Genomic DNA, 22464 nt, shown 5'->3' with positions numbered 1-22464 from the left:
ATTATGAAAATGGAAGAGGACATAGAGGAAAATGAGATGGGAGATATGATACTGAGTGAAGAATTTGACAGAGCACTGAAAGACTTACCGTCAAACAAGGTAGACAGGGGTAGACAACATTCTGTTAGAACTAATGAGAGCCAGCCATGAGAAAACCTCTTACATATGGTGAAAAAGATGTATGAGACAGGCGAAATACCCTCAGACTTCAAGAAGAATATAATAATTCCAGTTCCAAAGAAAGCAGGTGCTGATAGGCATGAAAATAACCAAACTATCAGTTTAATAAGTTGCAGTTGCAAAATACTAAAACAAATTCTCTACAGAACAATGGAAGCCGACCTCGGGGAAGATCAGTTTGGATTCCAGAGAAATGTAGGAACACGAGAGGCAATACTGACTCTGTGACTTTTACATCTACATCTACATTTATACTCCGCAAGCCACCCAAAGGTGTGTGGCGGAGGGCATTTTTACGTGCCACTGTCATTACCTCCCTTTCCTGTTCCAGTCGCGTATGGTTCGCGGGAAGAACGACTGTCTGAAAGCCTCCGTGCGCACTCTAATCTCTCTAATTTTACATCCGTGATCTCCTCGGGAGGTATAAGTAGGGGGAAGCAATATATTCGATACCTCATCCAGAAACGCACCCTCTCGAAACCTGGCGAGCAATCTACACCGCGATGCAGAGCGCCTCTCTTGCAGAGTCTGCCACTTGAGTTTATTAAACATCTCCGTAACGCTATCACGGTTACCAAATAACCCTGTGACGAAACGCGCCGCTCTTCTTTGGATATTCTCTATCTCCTCCGTCAAACCGATCTGGTACGGATCCCACACTGATGAGCAATACTCAAGTATAGGCCGAACGAGTGTTTTGTAGGCCACCTCCTTTGTTGATGGACTACATTTTCTAAGCACTCTCCCAATGAATCTCAACCTGGTACCCGCCTTACCAACAATTAATTTTATATCATCATTCCACTTCAAATCGTTCCGCACGCATACTCCCAGATATTTTACAGAAGTAACTAGTAACTGCTACCAGTGTTTGTTCCCCTATCATATAATCATACAATAAAGGATCCTTCTTTCTATGTATTCGCAATACATTACATTTGTCTATGTTAAGGGACAGTTGCCACTTCCTGCACCAAGTGCCTATCCGCTGCAGATCTTCCTGCATTTCTCTACAATTTTCTAATGCTGCAACTTCTCTGTATACTACAGCATCATTCGCGAAAAGCCGCATGGAACTTCCGACACTATCTACTAGGTCATTTATATATATTGTGAAAAGCAATGGTCCCATAACACTCCCCTGTGGCATGCCAGAGGTTACTTTAACGTCTGTAGACGTCTCTCCATTGATAACAACATGCTGTGTTCTGTTTGCTAAAAACTCTTCAATCCAGCCATACAGATGATCTGATATTCCGTAGGCTCTTACTTTGTTTATCAGGCGACAGTGCGGAACTGTATCGAACGCCTTCCGGAAGTCAAGAAAAATAGCATCTACCTGGGAGCCTGTATCTAATATTTTCTGGGTCTCATGAACAAATAAAGCGAGTTGGGTCTCACACGATCGCAGTTTCCGGAATCCATGTTGATTCCTACATAGTAGATTCTGGGTTTCCAAAAACGACGTGATACTCGAGCAAAAAACATGTTCTATAATTCTACAACAGATCGACGTCAGAGATATAGGTCTATAGTTTTGCGCATCTGCTCGACGACCCTTCTTGAAGACTGGGACTACCTGTGCTCTTTTCCAATCATTTGGAACCCTCCGTTCCTCTAGAGACTTGCGGTACACGGCTGTTAGAAGGGGGGCAAGTTCTTTCGCGTACTCTGTGTAGAATCGAATTTGTATCCCGTCAGGTCCAGTGGACTTTCCTCTATTGAGTGATTCCAGTTGCTTTTCTATTCCTTGGACACTTATTTCGATGTCAGCCATTTTTTCGTTTGTGTGAGGATTTAGAGAAGGAATTGCAGTGCGGTCTTCCTCTGTGAAACAGCTTTGGAAAAAGGTGTTTAGTATTTCAGCTTTACGCGTGTCATCCTCTGTTTCAATGCCATCATCATCCCGGAGTGTCTGGATATGCTGTTTCGAGCCACTTACTGATTTAACGTAAGACCAGAACTTCCTAGGATTTTCTGTCAAGTCGGTACATAGAATTTTACTTTCGAACTCACTGAACGCTTCACGCATAGCCCTCCTTACGCTAACTTTGACATCGTTTAGCTTCTGTTTGTCTGAGAGGTTTTGGCTGCGTTTAAACTTGGAGTGAAGCTCTCTTTGCTTTCGCAGTAGTTTCCTAACTTTGTTGTTGTACCACGGTGGGTTTTTCCCGTCCCTCACAGTTTTACTCGGCACGTACCTGTCTAAAACGCATTTTACGATTGCCTTGAACTTTTTCCATAAACACTCAACATTGTCAGTGTCGGAACAGAAATTTTTGTTTTGATCTGTTAGGTAGTCTGAAATCTGCCTTCTATTACTCTTGCTAAACAGATAAACCTTCCTCCCTTTTTTTATATTCCTATTAACTTCCATATTCAGGGATGCTGCAACGGCCTTATGATCACTGATTCCCTGTTCTGCACTTAAAGAGTTGAAAAGTTCGGGTCTGTTTGTTATCAGTAGGTCCAAGATGTTATCTCCACGAGTCGGTTCTCTGTTTAATTGCTCGAGGTAATTTTCGGATAGTGCACTCAGTATAATGTCACTCAATGCTCTGTCCCTACCACCCATCCTAAACATATGAGTGTCCCAGTCTATATCTGGTAAATTGAAATCTCCACCTAAGACTATAACATGCTGAGAAAATTTATGTGAAATGTATTCCATATTTTCTCTCAGTTGTTCTGCCACTAATGCTGCTGAGTCGGGAGGTCGGTAAAAGGAGCCAATTATTAACCTAGCTTGGTTGTTGAGTGTAACCTCCACCCATAATAATTCACAGGAACTATCCACTTCTACTTCACTACAGGATAAACTACTACTAACAGCGACGAACACTCCACCACCGGTTGCATGCAATCTATCCTTTCTAAACACCGTCTGTACCTTTGTAAAAATTTCGGCAGAATTTATCTCTGGCTTAAGCCAGCTTTCTGTACCTATAATGATTTCAGCTTCGGTGCTTTCTATCAGCGCTTGAAGTTCTGGTACTTTACCAACGCAGCTTCGACAGTTGACAATTGCAATTCCGATTACTGCTTGGTCCCCGCATGTCCTGACTTTGCCCCGCACCCGTTGAGGCTGTTGCCCTTTCTGTGCTTGCCCAAGGCCATCTAACCTAAAAAACCGCCCAGCCCACGCCACACAACCCCTGCTACCCGTGTAGCCGCTTGTTGCGTGTAGTGGACTCCTGACCTATCCAGCGGAACCCGAAACCCCACCACCCTATGGCGCAAGTCGAGGAATCTGCAGCCCACACGGTCGCAGAACCGTCTCAGCCTCTGATTCAGACCCTCCACTCGGCTCTGTACCAAAGGTCCGCAGTCAGTCCTGTCGACGATGCTGCAGATGGTGAGCTCTGCTTTCATCCCGCTAGCGAGACTGGCAGTCTTCACCAAATCAGATAGCCGCCGGAAGCCAGAGAGGATTTCCTCCGATCCATAGCGACACACATCATTGGTGCCGACATGAGCGATCACCTGCAGATGGGTGCACCCTGTACCCTTCATGGCATCCGGAAGGACCCTTTCCACATCTGGAATGACTCCCCCCGGTATGCACACGGAGTGCACATTGGTTTTCTTCCCCTCTCTTGCTGCCATTTCCCTAAGGGGCCCCATTACGCGCCTGACGTTGGAGCTCCGAACTACCAGTAAGCCCACCCTCTGCGACCGCCGGATCTTGCAGACTGAGGGGCAACCTCTGGAACAGGACAAGCAGCCATGTCAGGCCGAAGATCAGTATCAGCCTGAGACAGAGCCTGAAACCGGTTCGTCAGACAAACTGGAGAGGCCTTCCGTTCAGCCCTCCGGAATGTCTTTCGTCCCCTGCCACACCTTGAGACGACCTCCCACTCTACCACAGGTGAGGGATCAGCCTCAATGCGGGCAGTATCCCGGGCAACCACAGTCGTAGTCCGATCAGGGGATGCGTGGGACGAGCTGGCCGTCCCCGACAAACCCCCATCCGGACCCCCACAGTGATGCCCATTGGCAACAGCCTCAAGCTGTGTGACCGAAGCCAACACTGCCTGAAGCTGGGAGCGAAGGGATGCCAACTCAGCCTGCATCCGAACACAGCAGTTGCAGTCCCTATCCATGCTAAAAACTGTTTTGCAAAGAACGTCTGAACTAATCTACAGAGAGCACAAACAAATCGACAAAATTTAAACAGTTATTAAAATACAAGATTGCCTAGTAAATGCAGTAATGCTGCTACTTGCGCACTGCTGACACTGCTCGGTTTACACTTTTCAGGTACTAAAACGCGATGCTACAACTCTCAAATACTATAATACGCCCGAAATTTACGAATTAAACAATGCAAGTACCAAAAACACGCAAAGAAATTAAGAATTTAACTATGTAACAAATGAGTGAGCTAGGAGTGTACGACTTGCTGCTGCAGCTGCTTATCCAATGGCGGCAGGGAGCACACTGACTGTGACCAACCGACACTGGCCGTTCAAAACAAAAACAGAAGACAAACGACTACGCGAATTTACACTATTCAGGTACTAAAACCCGATGCTACAACTCTCAAATACTATAATACGCCCGAAATTTATGAATTAAACAATGCAAGTACCAAAAACACGCAAAGAAATTAAGAATTAAACTATGTAACAAATGAGTGAGCTAGGAGTATACGACTTGCTGCTGCAGCTGCTTATCCAATGGCGGCAGGGAGCACACTTTTCATGAAGGCAGGATAAGGAAAGGCAAACCAACATTTATAGCATTTGTACACTTAGATGAAGCTTTTGACAGTGTTGACTGGAATATTCTGTTTCAAATTCTAAGTGTGGTAGGGGTAAAATACAGGGAGTGAAAGGCTATTTTCAATTTGTACAGAAACCAAATGGCAGTCATAAGAGCCGAGGGGCATGAAGGGGAAGTAGTGGTTGAGAAGAGAGTGAGACAGGTCTGTAGACTATCCCCGATGTTATTCAATCTGTTTACTGAACAAGCAGTAAAGGAAACAAAAGAAAAATGTGGAATAGGAATTAAAGTCCAGGGAGAAGAAATGATAACTTTAAGGTTTGCCAGTGAAATTGCATTTCTTTTTTTTTTTTTTTTTTTTTTTTTTTCAGGGACAGCAAAGGACTTGGAATAGCAAGTGAACGGAATTGACAGTATCTTGAAAGGAGGAATAAGATGAACATCAGCAAAAGCAAAATGAGGATAATGGAATGTAGTCAGATTATATCAAGTGATTGTGAGGGAATTAGATTAATAAATAAGACACTTAAAGTAGTAGATGAGTTTTGCTATTTGGCCAGCAAAGTAGCTGATGATGCTCGAAGTAGAGAGGATATAAAATGCAGACTGGCAATAGCAAGAAAAGCATTTCTGAAGAAGAGAAATTTGTTAACATTGAGTATAGATTTAAGGGGATACGGAATCACCTATCCCCGCAATGTTAATATATGCCTACTATAGGGAACATTTTCTCACAAACTACTGGAGACAGAGAGGTAAAAATTTTACTGTATGTGCATTCATATGTTACAACAATACTGAAACAACAGTTTATTGTCAAAGTATTTTCTTACAGAGATATTGTACATTTATTTTTAAGTAAATTTTTTCCATCGCTTTTTACTAGACTATCACCCCTAAGTCTTTTGTAAATCAAGTAATTAAAAAATCGTCGTTTCAGTATGTAATAGGGACCTATGTCACTACGTCATAAAAATTTCAGACTTCTAGGTTGACCAGTACCTGAGATAATGTTCCTAGATGAAGTAAAAAGTAAACTTACGGGAAACGGAGAAAGAAGATTAAAACATTCCTGATCCGTAGCTAATACCCCCTTCACAGTCTTCATAATCATCTTCAAGTCTTCTTTTGGCACCCCTCTGCACCTGTCTTGCTTTTTTCACTAATGTCTTGATTATATTATCAGCATGCCTTAGTCTGTGCTGATCTAAAAAGAACATAGCACGTACCGTACGGGAACCAACACACATACCCAACTTTTGAAGGACCTGGCATTTAGTTATATTTCCAAGATTGAAGGTTGCCACAGCATCATACACACCAAAATGTAGTGTATTAATTCCGACAAACACTGTTTTTGGGAGACGATGCCATATCACACTATTCAAGCACTCGTTGGGGTTCTGCGTTTTTCCGTGAAGACATTTCATCAGAAGACTTCTGTCAGCCAGATCTCTGAAAATGGGCTTTATTTCTGCCATGATGGCTGATGGTAGACTGTGGTGGTGAATGTATTTCTCTCCTGTTGTTAGTCCCCTATTGTATTTACACCAGCTGTTTTCACCTTTGGGGCACAAACCATGTTGTGGATGCTCATCCGTGGATGCGGTGTGGAAATATAAAGCCCATATAGCTCTCCTCATTTCTTCAAGATTGCCTGTATTTTGCCTGATTGCAAGGCCATAGCAGTTCTGAATGTGGTCTATTATGGAATCAGTCAATCTTCCTCTGCCATCCAAGGTTTTCCCATCATCTAGTTTTTTCCCTTTCATAACTGATTTTAACCTTCTCAGCCTGGCACCCATTCTCTTCTGCACATGTCCTATACATTCAAGTTTGCTTATATTTACACTGTTCCCATATGGTTTGCTTTCCAAAACTTCTTTGAATGCTTTAGAGTCACCATCTCTCAGATATTTGACATAGCGAACATTATACCACTGTGAAGAGCGATGAAAAATTTTCTTCACCCCAGCAACCTCCATGCCACCACTACTACCATAATAATTAGCAATACAGTCATCACTGTGTTCATTTTTCAGCCTGCCTGTGCACCTACAGTATTTAGACATTATTGCAACATCAATAACCTTGCCAGTATCAACACTAGTTGCTGTTACAACACCATTGTTGGAGGTGTGGACCCTTTTCTGCCACGTGCCATCAAACGCCACTGTGAGGTCACGACTGCCGTCATTTTCTTCCACTGCTTCTTCCACAGCAACCTGCATTGACTTCTGTGCTACATGTTCAACTGCAGATCCTAGTACATAATTGTAAGCTTCAAACTTTGAAGGTGCACTTGGAAGATTTAGAACACCAAATAGCATATCACCAGCTGCTTTGCCCTTACCAATTGCTCGCAATCCATAAACTAACCTAATATTTACACTATAAAGTTCAGTTTTCTTGTATCCATTATTTACAGTTACTGAAACCGAACTTGGAAACTTACAGCTGTATTTACAAACACTGCATATTAAATTAAACTGGGCAGCCAGGCCAACATGGGATTCTACTTTCAGAGAAACGTTTCCATGACATTTTTTGCAGCACAAACTGTTTTCAAGAGCTTCACACAATATATTCGTATCAATGAGTTCAAAAACTTCATTCCCTCTATCAAGTAAATTATATTTCTCTTCCAAATCTCTTAGTTTTTTATGAGAAGCACTGTTTTCATTTGGTGTAAGTTCGTTCGGCAAATCAGTAATAAGTGGATTCACATTTTCCAACAGTGATGATGATGAACTGCTTTGCTTTGCTAATGAATCATTATTTCTTTTCTTTTGCCAGTTCACACGCTTTTTAAATACTTTTGCTTTAGCTCTAGGCATTTTCACTGCGAAAAATGAAGCACTAAATACGAAATAACTCAACAACAACTACTTTCTTATATCACACTGTTTACAAAACAGTCCCGCCACAAAGTCAAAGAGTAACTTGAGGAAACCAGAGAGAAACATTTTCGGGCAACTAGTGTATAAATAGTCGCTGGAAACCGGGATATTTGAATTCATGTCACTTTAAAGGTACTGCCAAAAAGTTCATGGTCAGCCACGAGAGACGTGTATAACTAAAGCGCAATACCCGATCTCACAAATATATAAAAATAAAATAGTTATAATTGTAGTAGAGCTATGTATGATACGTCATTTTAAAGAGGAAACATGGCAGAATATAATACGCCAATAAAAAAAATTCGATTTTTTAACCCAAAATCCGATTCCGTATCCCCTTAAGCATGAAGAAGTCTTTTCTGAAAGTATTTGTATTGAGTGTAGCCACATATGAAAGTGAAACGTGGTTCAATAAACAGTTTGGACAGAATAGAATAGAAGCTTTTGAAATGTGGTGCTACAGCAGAATGCTGAAGATTAGATGGATAGATCATGTAACTAATGAGGAGGAACTGAATAGAATTGGAGAGAAAAGTAATTTGTGGCACCACCTGACTAGAAGAAGGGATTGGTTGGTAGGATACACTCTGAGGCATTAAGGGATCATCAATTTAGTGCTGGATGGAAGCAAGGAGGGTTAAAACTGTAGAGGGGGACCAAGAGATGAATATAGTAAACAGATTCCAAAGGATGTAGGTTGCAGTAGTTACTCGGAGATGATGAGGCTTGCGCAGGATATAGTACCGTGGAGAGCTGCATCAAACCAGACTTCAGACTGAAGACCACAACAACAACAACAACAACATGCATTGCTGGAGAAGTTAATTGTAAGAGTCAGATGTTGTAGGCCCTATGTGTTTAGGAAATTGAATCTACACATTGCAGTATGAAATTTGCTTTTGGTGCTAATGGTACAGAATATTGGACAAAAAGATATATGTATTGCCCGCAGATTTACTCATGTGTACATATGTCGCGTATTTGGACACACAATTCACCCATATCTCTAGTCATACTGTTTCATGTAAATTCTGAGGAAATTTATAATTCTGCCCATAACTGATTGTCATTTCGAGAAAAAGGACTGTCACTGGCAATTGTTTACTTCTGATTCTAGAGAGAGTATTAAATATACGATGTACTGAGCTGTGTGGCATGATCTTTGGTCCTGAAAGACATTAGCAAAATTATTGGCTCACTGCAGTGTTCATTCTGACAATTTATATGATGCATTGAGCAACCCGAAGAAGAGACAGATTGCACTTCATAATTTTGAGGTATTCCAAGTCAACTACTTACAGGAAATAACTACCAGCAAGTCAAATGTTTCTGCATGTAACCTTATCTCATTGTCACTCCAACCCTTAGTGATAAAAGGAGTGTCTTACTCCCAAAGTATTCTTTTTCAAATAACATCATTTACATACAAAAATTGGTTTTTCCAGATATTCCTACATTGTGCTTTTATGTCAGTGCTTTTCGGTACAGACCCTCAGTCACAAGGGTCCTAGAGATTTCTTTCTGTCACACTAAATTTTTCCAGATAGCAAGTGACACATGTGCCAGTTGTAGTGGAATTCCTTCAGGCATTACAGAGATATGCCACTGCCTTGCTGCTGCTGCCCCCCTCTCCCCCCCCCCAACCCCCGGTATTACACGACGATCCGCCGCGAACGGCATTGGTCTATCGTGACACCCATCTAGCGGTAGAACGGGTGAAACTACGAAAATTAGCAGACACATTATCTGCACGCAGGAATAGAGAGCAGTTCTAAACTGCCGTCAATCCGCACATGCGCAGTAGGTAACGATAATTCGCGCATGCGCAGAAGGGTGTACCACGGTGTTCTGCTTGTTGTTTGGTTATTGTTAGGCGTCTAGTGGCTAATTTCAGACGTTTATGTTGGGGATTTTTTGCGTTGGGGGATCTTCTGCATTTTTTTCAGTAAACAGGTTTCACAAATGCAGAAAAGAAACTTTTTTGCAGTAGACTCTTATATACTAGCTGTTTGTGAAAGGATTTTTGATAGCTTTGTATTCTAGAAATTAAATGGAGCAGAGATGAATTAAGCGTCTGCAATGAGGCATACAGCGAGGAAAGGTGTATGTATGACCCACTGTATCATAATAAGGTAGTCGGAAATAGTTTCTTTCTGAGGAATATGCATATAACGTTATATGGTGATTTTCAATTTGTATTGTAATGTCCTAGTTTACGAAAGTTCAGATTTGATTTAATTGCACCTCTTGCTTGATTTCAACATGCCAGAAAAGAGAAACTGGCAGTGAAAGGGGGAAAGTCCTTGCACTTTGCCCCAGTGCGACTGACGAGAACTGCAGAATTCTGAGTATAGTCTAAACTTGGAAAAATAACAAAAGGTCACCTAAGTATTGGTCATTTAATGTGTTGCAAATTGCAGAGTATAAATCCACAACTACTTTTGAAATGGTGGGCTGTGCTAATCTGTGGCTAAAAGCCATACTCTTAAAAGATTCTCCATTCGCCAGGAAACGTAATGTTACAACCAGCCAGCAACATAACAGGGCATTCACTGGTATTTTATTAGTGATCTAGGCTGGTATGATCACAAAACATAACCATATAATTCTTACTCTCTATAAGGTGAGATAGCCTCCCTTATGACTGTGTCACACTTTCTGTTTCCATCTTCTATCATAGACAGCAGCTTCTCGAAACAGGCCATGTCCATCCTAATGATGTTCCGAAATTCTTGCGGATCTTCGGGCTTCAGTTCTTTCGTTAACAGTGAATATATTTCCCTGCCTTCCACCCTTCTTGTCAGCCAGGGTTGAACCCAACAACGTTTGACTTTTCGTTTTCGTCGCCGTTCTGCCCTAATCCAAAGATTTACTGTCACTGCCAGGGCAATAGCTCCAAAAACAAGTGGATCCTCCATGTGCAATATGCTGTATAAATGTAAATTTCGATATACATATACCCATGTAATCAAGTGTCGTAATATCAAACTGTTGCGTCTGTAATTCAGAACAGTACTAACCTACATTAGAGAAAAACTATTACTTAATACATAATGGTAGAAAACAATTTCTTTATAAATAGGAACCTTGAGTTCACAAATAATTTGAACGTATGATGCTTCAGTATTTCATACAGTCGCCCTTGAGTAGCGCGCGGTAGAACGAACGACTTTACAAGACACTAGGACATAAGACATGTATTTTCTTTTTGTACATACAGACTGCTGCTGCGCATGCACACTAGGTATATCCCGCATGGATGGTGTAATAGGTCAGAAGTGAACCAGTCTGTAGTTACAGGTATGCGCGATAGGGGCGTTGGTGCATAGGTGTACGGTTTAGGCACATTGTGTAATACGAGCTTAAGGGTGAAACATCATTGTGTCACCAAGAAGTTCAGTGATCCCAAAAACTATGAATTTGATACTAATATCAGGCGTTCTTGTATATTTTTTAATATCTTTTTTTCTCCCCGTGCCCCAAGGGGTGGTTGGGGTATATCACCATACAATTTTTTTAAATAAAATAATGAGTCATATTTATACGAAATTCGATTGAAATTGCTCCAGAGATTCCTGAGTTAAATTTATATACCTTCGGGTGGCAGGTTGTCCTTGGCCCCTACAAGAACCTCCATAGGCATATGCACAATCACCCAAGGTCCATCATAATGAGTTGAATGGTATGGGAATGAACAGAAGATGAACAAACAAATATTAACTTTTAGATATTGGATATATTGTTTCATAGACCCGTAATGAGGAGATCCTCAAATATGTAGAACATGTCACAAAGACAGAGATACATAATATAAATCTTCCACTAGCCATACCAAAGAGTGTGTTTATTTTTGTCGTCTTGGCTGCGAAAGTAGTAATCTCTTATCGAATTAAAAGTACATTACCTATTCTTCTGCACTTCAGTGAAAGTGATTCTACACCATCACTGGTAATTAAGAGTTTAAAATTCTACCACTTTTTACCAGATGAAAACGTGAATTAGCTTTCTCACTTAAAATGTCATAGTTAGTTCAGTCTCCTTTTTTATATGCAACAATAAGGCTAATCAACATTAAGCACTTGAAAAATGAGCATCTCGGGGTCATCCGAGATGATTAATTCTTATGAAAGAATAATACAAAGTCCTTTTTACACGTACATTTCATATTTTAATAAAAAGGAATCCACACTTACAAGAAAAGTCATCAAGTGAACTGCTGCGAACAAGATCAAGAACACAAATCTTGTAAGTTTTGGCTTCTATGCTACTAGTACAGAGCTTACATAAAAACAACATTACTCTTGATATTATTTTTCTATCTTTCCTCATGCTAACTCTTCAAGTATTGCATTTACTATTAAGTGGAATAATAAAAAATTTCTCTCATGTGTAATTCTACTTGTTGCATTAGGGGAAGGCTTATAAGATGTTTACTATCAAAAACAGTCTTTGTGATCAACACTGTTTTTGATAGTAAATATTAGTAATAACACTGATCACTGGTTGCTCCCACAATGTATTCAAAAGTAATTAGCTTATAAGATAGTTAAAAATTGTACTCTAGAAAGTGGAATAAATCACACATTTGTAAATTTTATTTTTATATGCACTGAAGTGCATAACACTACAACACTTATTGGTAGTCAAGGCCATAAGTGTAGCTTCACTTACAAATGTGAAAAAAAAACTTTGTTTTACTTGGTTATGGGAAGAATATGAGCTTTTGGTATATCTGTAAGCTGTGAATTTTCCACAGATCTACAAAACACTGTTACTTGCTATGCTTTTTTATGGATATTTTTTCTTACTTTTTGTTTGACACACACTTCAGATCGTAATAGTATGACACACACTGGCCTCAGTAGGTAATAATGCTTGAAGCCCAGCATATTAAGGTATTTTCTCTTCTGGAGATAGTTGTGTGGCTGAAGTTTTAAATATAAGAAGCAGTTAGGAGTAATGTGTGAGAAAGTGTAGACACAAGGTAGTTGTCCTGGAGTATGTTTTCTTTTAGTATATTGCTATTAAATTTCTGTATAAGTTGACAAAATGTGTATGCTTGTCCAAGAAGATGCTCCCAACAGTAGATGAAGAAAGGGTTCTGGTCCTGTGATAAAACTTTATGTATAGTTTTATTATATACTGTCAGTTGATCCAAAGGAAGGGTACCGTTGGCTACAATTATTATCTTAAATGTCTGATTTCTCTTATTAATATCGTGTATAGATCAATTATATTGCTACTCTTTTCAGTGGAAGGCTGCATGATATTTTGTGCTGTGGAATTGATTTATTAATGTTTTACTTGTATTGTATGTTAACTGGGGGCCTAGAAATGACAGAGAGGCTCCGTCCCTGATGCAGCCGCAGTGGTCCACAACCCCACGATGACTACCACAGTCCACTTCATCCCTCCCCTCCTCCACACACACACACACACACACACTCACACTTTCAGGGATATTGTGTGTTTCGGCCCCCAGTGGACCCCGCCAGGGAACATCTCATATCAGACGATTGTAACCCCTATGTTTGCGTGGTAGAGTAATGGTGGTGTACATGTACGTGTACGTGGAGAACTTGTTTGCGCAGCAATCGCCGACATAGCGTATCTGAGGTGGAATAAGGGAAACCAGCCCGATAGTATAGCTGAGGCGGAATAAGGGAAACCAGCCCGCATTCGCCGCCTAAAAACCTTCCACAGACTGGCTGGCTCACCGGACTTCGACACAAGTCCACCAGGCGGATTCATGCCGGGGACCAGGCACTCCTTCCCAATCTGGAAAGCCATGTGTTAGACCACACAGCTAACCAAGCAGGCCAATGTTTTACTTACTGTTACTTCTCATTTGAACTGAACCAGTACATCTCCTTCATGGTGTGTACAATGACATATTTAGTAAATGAAAATGGCATGTGTCTACTTGGACTGTGTATTTGTTAAGACTCCTTCGTAGTTACACAACTAGTTGCGGCTAAAAAATCATTTTTGTGTGTTTACTCACAGATACATGTTGCACACGTAAAAAAAAGGGGGGGGGCAGTGAATTCACATGATTTGGTACCAGCCATAATTGTTTACAAATTATGCTGCTCGTGATGATTTGGCACTGGCAGATAGTACACCAGCTACCATCTCAGTTCTAAAGGCATGCACTTACATCTCAGCATTAGCTACTGACAAATGAGTTCTTTAAGAAGCACCAGTTGCTGAACTATATTTACGTACATTGACCTTCTATGACAGTTTGTGCTATAACTGTCTAATTGGCAATTTCTAGTGGGTCTATATAGTTGTTTCAACATTGATAATTTTGCTGTTTGAGGCTTTCTTGATGTATTAAAATAATATCCATGATGATAAGGTTACAATGTAGGTATCTTTTTTTTTTCTCTCTGTGTTCTAAAATTGTTCTCATTTAGTTGTCTACTTATGGTTTCATTATTTTTCATCTCTGTGGTATATCAAACAGTAATTTATTTATGTATCAATAAAATACTGTTTTGCATTATTAACAACATAACTATTTTTCCCTTTCATCTCTGTGCAGGAATATTGAAGTACTCAAAGATACCTTAGAAGATATGATCAAAGGCATTATTGAAGAATTTCTGCAACCAGAAGTTAATGGGCTCATCCCAAGGCAATAAAAACATGTAATAACTGTATTGTCTTCACGTGTACAATTACAAATGTACTTGTATTTACGCAAAGTTTGTACATTCATTCATTTCATTTTCTGGGTTGTTAATAATATGTTCCCTCATACTATTGAATATTGGAAGATATTTGAACATGGGCATTTTCATGAGGAGGAAACAGTGTCTCAAAACTAAGGTTCCACAGTACGATAGCCAGCTTCTCATTTACTGTGTACTGCGAAGATTCTGAAGTTCCTGTATTTATACATCAAATATGTAAGTTAAGAATTCGTAGTATGCAGTTCAAACATTTGGTGGAAAAAATAATTTAATTTCCAAATTTTCTTGTTTTTGTGTTGATTGTTTGTAATAATTGATGGAGTCAGGAACAAATTGTTTCCAGCATTTGACTGATTTGTGACTGGTGGTTCATACAGCTAATAACATTATTGAGAATAGGATTCCTGTTAAAGATTTTGCTGATTATGATGCATGGTTAGTTGCTGAAACTTTGTATCATTTGGGTCAGTAATTCCCACAAGAGACTGTTAACCTGTTGTTAATTAACTGTTAAAAACAGCACTGTATTATGTTACTACTTCTTTTTTATTACTATTAAAAAATATCCACATTTTAGTTACAAGCAGTTTCTCATTAAGGGATGGTCAGACTTTCAGACAAGATGGATCAGTGTTTACAATAAAAGTTACTGAAAACTTAACCTGCACAAATTTTCATTTATGCATTGGTGCTCAATCATATAAAACTATTACATTCCAACAATTTTAGGAAACATATGTTTTAGTTCAAAATTAGGTGATTTCATTAGTCTTAGAATGAGGTACAATACAGAAACTGAATCCTGCACAAATTACATGAGAACAAACAGAAATATTGTATATTATCACATTCTACGCAAAATGATGTTATCTGAAAGTATAAATGGTTTCCTGTATCCCTCATTTTTACTGCGTACATAGTGTGAAAGTTTCGAAGAGTATTACATAATTACAAAGAAATCTGCCGAAGTGGAAGTTTGTTTATTTTATAGCACAGTGCTGAGAGAGAGCACTTCCTCCACACCTGTAACTGCATTGTTTCCAGGTGTCTTTTATTTAATATTTGAATCTCAATCTTAGTAATAATTAAATAATGGTACAAGTTGTTTTCTGAATACTATATCAATGTATCAGTTCATGAAACTACTTAACATTAGTTTCTTATACAAGGGTACTGCATGGTCTCATCAGATCTAGTCATCTTTTTCTGTGTTCTCATGTAAACTGACTGGAGGAGATTTAAAAACTGTTTATTAAAATACTTCATTTTTTCTGCTCAATTTATTTAGAAGTTTCATGTATTGTAATCTGTACATAGTTGTTTAAAAAAGTGGTATACAACCAAATATTTTACAAGGAAATAAAATAAAATTCTAACATACTTATTACTTTCAATTGCCCATCCCAATTGCTTGTTGCTTAACAGTCATCTGTAATTAAGCTGAAAACACACTAGCAGTTACTTGTTATGTTTGCTTTGTGTTTAACATTTCTTTGGGAACCAATGTCTGTGCTATTTTTCCAACTGATTCTGCTTGATGACAATATAATATAACCTATTCTCTGTGCTCAATATTAGAACTGTTCCTAAAACTTATTGTTAGTATTCTTAAGAATACAGATGTGAGCCTATAGACTAAAATGGACGCTGAACCCAAGTGACAAATTTTATTCACTGCAGACATTATAGGTAGTACACTAATATTTAACTTTCACACTTATTTGATGTGTGGATTCTGTTGTTGCTTGGTCACACTGATGTACAGATTTATTCAGTATTGTTGTACATTAAAAATATTTTTGTAGATAAATTTTGAAGTGGAAGATACTCAAATGATATTTTAAAAAGATCTGTTGCGTCTTTTGATATCAAAATAATAACCACACTCACTTTTCTGGAAATTTGTCCTAACAGGTATGTGTAAAAACTGTTCGTTTGATTTGGTTACTTGAACAAATTTCTAGCCCCTCATTCCCATTAGTGCTTGAAGCTTAAAAAATATATCATTTCACATATGATACTAATTTAAGTGATAGCAGTAACATTCTTGTGGCAGAAATTACTGCCTTTCTTTAAAAACTGACAATTGAGGCAGGATTTGGCAGAATAGAACATATTTAAACCATTTGTTAATTCAGTAAGAAATTGTGCCTGTCTACCATGTAACTGATAGTAGTTTGTGACAAGACAATAAATTACAAATTTGATAAGCTGTATTATTCTTCAGCATTGCAATACTGAAAGGGATGTACTCCAATTACAGATTTGATGTAGTTAATTATCCAGGCTGAAAAATGTTCCATCTCAGTCTTTGTCTGGAAAAAAAAAGACTGTTAATATGGTAGGAAAGTTGAGGCAGAATGTACACACAAGGGTAGACTGAAAAGTAATGCACATATGCTTGAACCTTACTGACCTGGAGAAATGCACCAGATGGCAAGTGGACGGTAACTTCCTCCTTCATATGCATGTATGCATGCATAATCTGAATGTGTTGCGGTCATCCCAGTGTCTTTTGAACAGCAGAAGTATGGAGTTGTGTTCTAGTGCTGCATTAATGCAAGTTAAGCAGGATGCTTTTATCCATTTTTAACTGCTGTAAAAGTGACCCCTAGTGAGATACATTATCATTTAAGGGCTGTTTATGGTGACAACGCTGTTGAATGGTGTACTGTAAATCGGAAAGAAAATTTTGCGGTTGTTAGCCTAAAAAAAGCTGTGATTGTTGATGAAATGCCCAGCAGATGTCCCAGCACTGCCACAAAAAATGATAATCATCCCAAACTTGTTGAAAATTTGCTTCAAAATGACCAGCGAATCACTAAAGTGTATCACAAACCATACTGGAATATCCAAGGAATGTGTCCGCTTTATAGCAAAGAATTAGTATACCCTAAAATCTGTGTACAATGGGTATCACACTGTCTCATAGGCAAGAAAAAACAGCTTTGATTGGAAAGCTGCAAGCAACTTTTATAGTGCTGCTGTGATGGAGGAGACAACTTCATTTTGAATACTGTGATGGTGGACAGAGTCATGGTCCTGTCATTATGATCCAGAAGACAAAAGACAGAGCACTGAATATCGACATCTGTCTTCTCATCAATTGAAACATAAAAAAAAACTCTTTTGATTATGTTTTGGGATGCTCACTGAGTTTATGTGACTGATTATCTGGTACAAGGGGCAATGCTTAATTCTCCTCAGTAGATAGACTCTAGAACAACTCTAATGTTGAGTAGTTGTGTCACAGGCAGCTTGGTGCCAGTAATCTTATGACATGACAATACTTGTCCAAACGCCTTACATGCAGCTGAGGAGGCTCAGTGAAACCTGAAGTTTGAAGTATTCCATACTCTAATTACTGCCCCAGTCTTGTGCCACCTAATTTTTATTTTTTGCATCTACTCCAGAGAGAACTCAAGGGTAACCATGATACCTTAGATGGTGAGGTGAAGGCAGCACTTAAGTCTTGGGTTCGAGAAAAGTCAGAAGAATTTTTCAGGTGACGTAATGAAAAAACTTGTTACACATTCAGAGAAATGTGTTTGTCTCAACAGTGACGTTGTTGAAAAATAAATATATGATTTTGAAACTTAAGAATTGTACTTTAATGTACTTTTTTCCCACTCTTCCTAATCGTTTTTGTTTGTGCCTTACAAGCATGTGTTTCTTACTTTTCAGACTACCCTCATGGTTTATTCATAAATGTAACAATGAACCAAATAGTAGAGGTATTGAGTCATCACCAGACTCTTAAGTAAGAGTGAAAACTTCACTAGCTTTCAGACAAATGCTTTTTTTAGCTTAAGTACACCATACACTTGACCCCCCCCCCTCTCTCTCTCTCTCTCTCTCTCTCTCTCTCTCTCTCTCTCTCTCTCTCACACACACACACACACACACACACACACACACACACACACAAAAAAGGATTCATCCAAAACCTAGTGAAGTTTCCAAGCTTATTTGTGCATCTGGTAACAACTCAATGCCTCTACTATTCTGTCAATTGTTCGTTGTACGAAACATATGTAGAAAGTTACATTCACAGCAGTTAAAAAGATAGAGTATATTGCTTGTTAAATAGCTTTTAATCTTTTAAAAATATATTGCCTAAGTACATTAAAATTTTTGTTACCTGCATAATTAAAGATTTCATTGAAGTAAGTCCACTTTGCCTTGCAATTGGTGGAGGAGATACAAAAGAGCTCCCAAATATTGCATACAGAGATTCCTCGTAGAGTCTTAGAACAGGCAAAACATCTTCATAGCATACTTCACTTTTCATCGACAATCTTGCGTGCCCTTCAGACAGTGCTGTGCTGAAATTGACAGACAGAGTTTGTCAGGTTTATCTGCAGGCTGCACATTGTCCAGTTGTCCAGCATAAATACGTACATTGTTTCTATTGCACCAACAGGAAGACAGTCAGGTCTTACTCTGCGACAGGCCACAAAATAACTGCATATAAGTTGTCTGGCTTCTTCTTTAAGAACTAGATTTTTTGTTGAGACAATCCGCAGAAACTGCAAATGAAGTAAACATTACTCTTTTGTCTCACCATGAATCTGTTGTTTAGAGATGATACAGTCATTAGTTAAAATCAAACAATGGGAAATCCAGGTTGGAACGTAACAATATTGTGAAAAGATGCTGAGTTGCAAGTAGACACAACAAAAAGACTGTCACAAATTAGCTTTCAGCCAGTATGACCTTCATCAAAAACAGACCACACACACACACACACACACACACACACACACACACACACACACACACACACACACACAGTCTTTGGCAACTAACCCCCCCCCCCCCCCCAAAAAAAAAAAAAAAAAAAAAAAAAAAAAAAAAAAAAAAAAAAAAAAAAAAAAACAGTCCACAATCAATTTCCCATACCATATTGTCACACACCCACAATCCTCCCACCACCCATCACCTGCAAGAATTGTCCACAAAGAAGCGCACCCTTCATCACTCAGGATCACCACAGACTGGAACAACTGAACCATATCTTTCACAAGGACTTTGATTATCTATCATCTTGCCCAGAAATGGGGGACCTCCTGTATGAGATCGTTCCCACCCCTCCTAAACCAGAGTTCCATCAGCCATCAAACCTACACAACATCCTAATTCATCCTTATGTCACTCCCACTCACAACTCTTTGCCACAGAAATCATACACCTGTGGCATACCAAGGTGCAAGACCTGCCGAATCCACCCATCCAGCATCTCCTGCTCCAGTCCTGTCACAGGCTTATCCTACCCTATCAGAGCCACCTATAAAAGGAGCCATGTCATATACCAATTCTGCTGCAAACACTGCCCAGCTTTTTCTGTTTGTATGATTACCAACCAACTGTCCACCAGCATGTACGGCTGTCGGCAAAGTGTTGTCAAGAACAAAGTTGACCGCCCGGTGGTAAAACATGCTCCTGACCGCCACATGTTCAGTTTCAATGGTTGCTTCACAGCCTGAGCCATCTGGATCCTTCCCTTCACCACTAGCTTCTCTGAACTACGCAGATGGAAGGTATCCTTACAAAATATCCGTCCCTCCCATAATCATCCTGGCCTCAGTCTCAGGTCAATCATTGTCTTCACATCCACCACATTATAATTGTTATTTTAATGATCATATTAGCACACCACAATTTATTTCAATGGCCAACTATCTGGCTGTTTGTTCCATACATCAATGTGGTGTTGCTAACTTATTAAAAAATTTAAATCTGTACAAACACAAAATATATTCTATCATTATTGATTTAACTGGTACAATTTGATAGAGCAAAAGGCATTTCTTGTGGTGATGGTGTATTTGTTTTGCTCTTAAATAACTAATGACCAGCCATTCAAATAGGTACAGAGTTCTCTTGTCTAGGAAAACCAACTCCTCTCACTATATTTAATGTAACAACTGCAATAAAGCAAAGAGACGAATACGTTATACAATGGTACTTACTTGACTTTTTTCAGACGGTGCTGGTAATCACAGAAGGTACAGATAGATTATACAGAATAGCAAGAGGGTACGAAAAATGCGATATGTTACTGACTTGAGACCTCATAGGTATCAATAAAAATTTAGAAAGAATCTGAACTGCCTGAGAACTGCACATTATCTATCTTTTGTTTTTTATTCTCTCTATTAATGTACCCTGCAGTATCTTTTCCAGTGTTGTTTCAACTAGAACACATGGGAACGTAAGGCCATAAAAGGAATACAAATGTATTGGGTCATGGAGAGACCTCATCAAGAAAACAATGCAAGCAGTGGACATGTATTGAAAACATTAACAGCTAATGGCCTGGAGTCTCATGCATGTCCTTATGAAGATGCTCTCTTCTTCAGGTACCACTGCTGTAATGCTGCATGTGCATGGCGGACCAGGTGACAGTGGTCGATGACTGGGCTGCCTCAGGTAGTTGCAGGTGCACTGTGTGAATGCTGGTGCGTGCTAAGCTTGCCGTAGTGGTCTAATGGCCTGGTGGTAGGTGTAATAACTGACAAGTTACTACACTACTCCTTCGTTACGAGGGGGAAAGACCAGGTGTCGCCGTCCACATGTTGTAACTATGAGACATCGATGGCGGTGTTGGGCCTGGAAGTCAAAGGTGGAAGAAGTTCCCAATCTGTCTGATGCCTACGATGAAATTGAGTGGTGCAAACACACCCCTGCAGTCTCTAGACCCCATGGTGCCCACTGGACTGGACCAGCAACATAGGGAGCAGACCCATCTCACCATCAGTGTCCAGGAAGCAAATCTGCAGTCAGTGCTGACTGCTGGAATAGGTGGTAACAGCCCAGCCTGCACAACCCCTGGAGTGGCAAGGACCAACAGAAAACAATGCATCAGACCGATGGCTCGAGAAGGGGCTCCTGCACCCACCCTGGGATGCAACTGGTTCTGGTGACATGCCACGAGTTGATCTGTGGTGCAAACCATGAAGACTCTATGAACGCACTGGCTTTGTAAATCAGCTGAAATCCAGTGAGGGCACTGTCCATACACCCTGGCTCAGACTGGTGTGCTGGGTGCGAATGGCAATGAATCTGGTACTGTGTGGGTGGTTGAGCAGTGTCTGCAACTGATGGCTTGCAGGAGATTCATTCTGTGAAAGCTTAAAAAAATGTGAGAGCCTCCTTGGCTGGAAAATCTTCGATGTACTTGCGCATCTGCATCTTAAACATTTCGACGAGGCATTCTGCTTTATTGTTTTGCAACCAATGGAAGGGAGGCACCTTGATTTGGTGAATGCCATTGTGTGTACCAAAGTCCTTTAAAGATTGCACAATGAACTGAGGCCCATTGTCCAAAACCAGGGTGCAGGATAAGCCTTCTACAGAGAATATCTTCGTCAGGGCCTTGACAGTCATGTCTACCGTCACAGACTGACAATGAAGGACATAAGGAAAACTAGAAAAAATATCAGTTGCCAACAACCAGAAACTGATTATAAAAGAACCAGCAAAATCAATTTTGACTCTTTTTCCCAAGGCTGTGCAAGGACTGACCACGGTCAAAAAACATAGTGTGGTGCCGGCTGCTGACAAGAACACTTGCAACAGGCCGTGACAAGGTGTTCCACCTCCTGTTCGATACTCGACCAAAACGCATAGTGATGTGCCAACAGTTTTTGTGTGAGAGATACCCCAGTGACCCTGTTGTAAAATGGAGGTCCTCTCACTGCCAAGCCACTGGATACCCAATTTGGGAAGTGAACCTTTCCATTAAACACTGGAGCACTTTTGTTGTGCCTTCATGGTTAGTAAGCTTGATTATTCCAAGGATTGTATAAAGAATTTCAACAAAGTACAGCATACAGTTCATTGGTGACAGCTGTTTGAATTATTCAGTGTGTCAGCTGCAGCTGCAACTGAAAATGGAGAAAACAAAGTTTTGTGGTGTATTTAAATATTTTCATTTGAAGCACATGACTGTTACG

General features: G+C 39.8%; 2 protein-coding genes across 5 annotated transcripts in view; one reads left to right on the top strand and one right to left on the bottom strand.

Annotated features, from left to right (window-relative positions):
• Positions 1–14512, top strand: part of LOC124619416 (phosphoglucomutase-2) — a 136682-nt gene extending 122170 nt beyond the window's left edge. For both annotated transcript variants that reach the window (XM_047145778.1, XM_047145779.1), the window contains exon 11: positions 14356–14512. In XM_047145778.1, the coding sequence (XP_047001734.1) occupies positions 14356–14455 (100 nt within the window). In that variant the 3' untranslated portion in view covers positions 14456–14512. The remainder of the gene's footprint in view (positions 1–14355) is intronic.
• A 577-nt stretch (positions 14513–15089) lies between these two features.
• Positions 15090–22464, bottom strand: part of LOC124619414 (minichromosome maintenance domain-containing protein 2-like) — a 284363-nt gene continuing 276988 nt past the window's right edge. Inside the window, exons 10-13 of one of the 3 annotated variants that reach the window (XR_006980076.1) lie at positions 18908–19035; positions 18648–18831; positions 16923–17102; positions 15090–16821 (exon numbers count right to left, since the gene is read on the bottom strand). Coding sequence is in view for 1 of the 3 variants with exons in the window: in XM_047145777.1 (XP_047001733.1) it covers positions 16723–16821; positions 18648–18831; positions 18908–19035 (411 nt within the window). In the remaining 2 variants the exon portion in view is untranslated. Of the gene's footprint in view, positions 16822–16922; positions 17103–18647; positions 18832–18907; positions 19036–22464 lie in introns of those variants that run through there. The other 2 variants (XM_047145777.1, XR_006980077.1) reach the window with 2 other exon arrangements.

Source organism: Schistocerca americana, chromosome 6, assembly GCF_021461395.2.
Source record: "Schistocerca americana isolate TAMUIC-IGC-003095 chromosome 6, iqSchAmer2.1, whole genome shotgun sequence".
In the NCBI taxonomy this organism is placed as follows: Eukaryota; Metazoa; Arthropoda; class Insecta; order Orthoptera; family Acrididae; genus Schistocerca; species Schistocerca americana.
Note: the sequence above shows the minus strand (reverse complement) of the source record. Positions and strands in the feature narration are given on the sequence as shown.